At 44.9% G+C, this 2253-nt stretch overlaps 1 protein-coding gene across 1 annotated transcript; it reads right to left on the bottom strand.

Annotated features, from left to right (window-relative positions):
• Nucleotides 1-1029: 1029 nt before the first annotated feature.
• On the bottom strand, nucleotides 1030-1890 carry LOC114793819 (myeloid-associated differentiation marker-like). The gene has a single exon (XM_028985948.1). The coding sequence runs from the start codon at nucleotides 1888-1890 to the stop codon at nucleotides 1030-1032; it is 861 nt and encodes a 286-aa protein (XP_028841781.1).
• Nucleotides 1891-2253: the final 363 nt, after the last annotated feature.

Genomic DNA, 2253 nt, shown 5'->3' with positions numbered 1-2253 from the left:
GACCAAAGGTTGTACAATATTTATTGTTGGTTTTCAAATCAAGTTGCACTTCCTCATATACAGTGTTTTGTGAATGTTACCAGTTCCTGGTTAGTGGTAAGCTAAACATGACTGGCCAAACAGCTCTATTTAACTAATTTGGTGTAAAATGCAATTATTGAACAACATGGGGCAATACCAGCACGTTTTCTGGCAGCTTTTCAGAACTCAATGTCCAGTTCGGTGTGAACTTCTTTTCTTTCGTTTGAAGGAAGGGATGTCAACCATTCGGAAGGGAATAGTAGGAAACGGCTGTGCAAATGAAACTTTCGCTCAGCATCCTTTGATGACAACAGATGGGCTTGGCAGATTGTGAAAGGCAATTGTCCCCTCATAAATGTTTTATCACAAATGTTATTTCATTAAAAAAAAAAAAAAAAAGCTACAATAGGTAAAATGTTTTATGGTGGACATGCTATTTTGTTTTCCCAGATTTGAAATGATCATTCACATTCGTGTTCATAATTACATTTTCTTTCGCTCCCACATGGGCTACTGTAACTACTTAGTAGCCAACCTTTGTTTCACAGCCACCAACATCACTTTTCTTTTCAGAAATAGACAGATTCTTCCATTTTATGGAACTAACAAATCCCAAAACTCTCAACCCTATGGCATGCCCCCTGAGCTAAACGCCCTCAGTGGTATCTGTTCATAATGTCGAGGGCCAAGGGTCAGCCCAGACATTTCCTCTCCCAACATTTTCACTCTCGGCTCTGTAAACACAGATTGTGGAAGGAAGACCACGCTGAGAGAGTAAGCATCGCCCCGCAACAGATGGACATGTTTCAGTGTTCTAAAGCACGTAATGAACAATATTGTCATGAACTGTGTTACCTGAGAACAGTTCCTCTAATCAAAGTGTCCAAACACAAGCCCTCTATCTAAAAATGATTAGCCCCAGATAGAGCATGATAAACAGCTGAGAGAATATAGAATCCCAAATCTAAGTCAGTCACAAGTCAAGGGTTCCCATTCCATCCCCATCATCTATTCATGCTGAATAAAGAAGACCAAGTAGATAGAATAAGCTGTGTCCATGATGTAGATGATGAGGTTGATGATTGTCATGAAAGTTACAACAACCAGGCCATCCCATCGGAGACAGGCCCCCTGGGTGCAGTCCGTCGGTCTTGGGTGGCTCTTGAAGGCATACAGTGGCCAAATGACCGCAGCGGTCATGTACATCAACACGGCAAGAGCGTTGAACACCGTGACCAGCTTGTCAAAGGAGAGAGGGAAATATGCCAGAAGCTGGCCAATGATGATGAGGATGATGAGCAATGCAAAAATGAAGCACAGTGAGTAGACCGCCACACACCACTGCAGACCAGGGAAGTGGTTATACCTCCCAGAATCTAGACACGTGAAAATTATGCAGGCCACAAATGTCTCCATGATCTTCATCAGGCCCGGGATGCTGGACAGGAAGCCACTGATGAGCCCGGGCCTCATCCTCAGCAGGACCACCTCTCCGACATAGACACCCACACAGATAATGGACACGGTGGAGGCAGCAATCTGCCGTGAGCAGCTGGGGCAGGAGAAGACCACAGAGGGGTAGATGATGGAGGCAGCCAACATCATCAGGGTTGCCAGCATGGCGAATGCAGTGGTGAAGTCTTCCCAGGAAATGGGCAGTTTGACGTTGAAGGTGGTGAACTCCAGCACAAGGATGAGGAGAGTGAAGAAGCAGCAGAAACACCATGTGAACATGCACCAGGCCCAGTAGGAAGATGAGACGCTGCCCACCGACGCCACCAGGCTGAAGCTGATGCAGGTGAAGACCACCTCCACCATGCGGAGAATTCCCACCGGTTGGGTCAGAGCTCTCAGGTCAACACGAATCATGGTGATAGGTACGTTGGGCTTTCTCTCACAGCAGAATGAATTTATAATCTTCCATCTGTGAAATCCATTTAGTCCCGCTTCAGATATCGCAGCGAAGATAATCTTTGCTGTTCAAAAGCAATTTCTGTTTCTATTTTAGAGAAGTTCTGCATGGAAACACATCAGTAACTACCTTTCTTCTGCTCGTATCCTCTTATTTGTCTTTGTTTCTTTCCTTTAGCATGGTTCATTCCGTCGTGAGTTGTGAATTCTTCTGAAATGTTTTCAAGACAATGCAGTTGAGAGCTTTCCCTTGTTACATTTGAAGTAGCATCATGCCCGTTCTCATGCCAGCTTATCTGCAGTGGTTTTATTGCTGGAACG

The sequence above is a fragment of the Denticeps clupeoides genome, chromosome 7 (assembly GCF_900700375.1).
Source record: "Denticeps clupeoides chromosome 7, fDenClu1.1, whole genome shotgun sequence".
Classification (NCBI taxonomy): Eukaryota; Metazoa; Chordata; class Actinopteri; order Clupeiformes; family Denticipitidae; genus Denticeps; species Denticeps clupeoides.
This window is presented reverse-complemented; position numbering and strand designations above follow the sequence as displayed.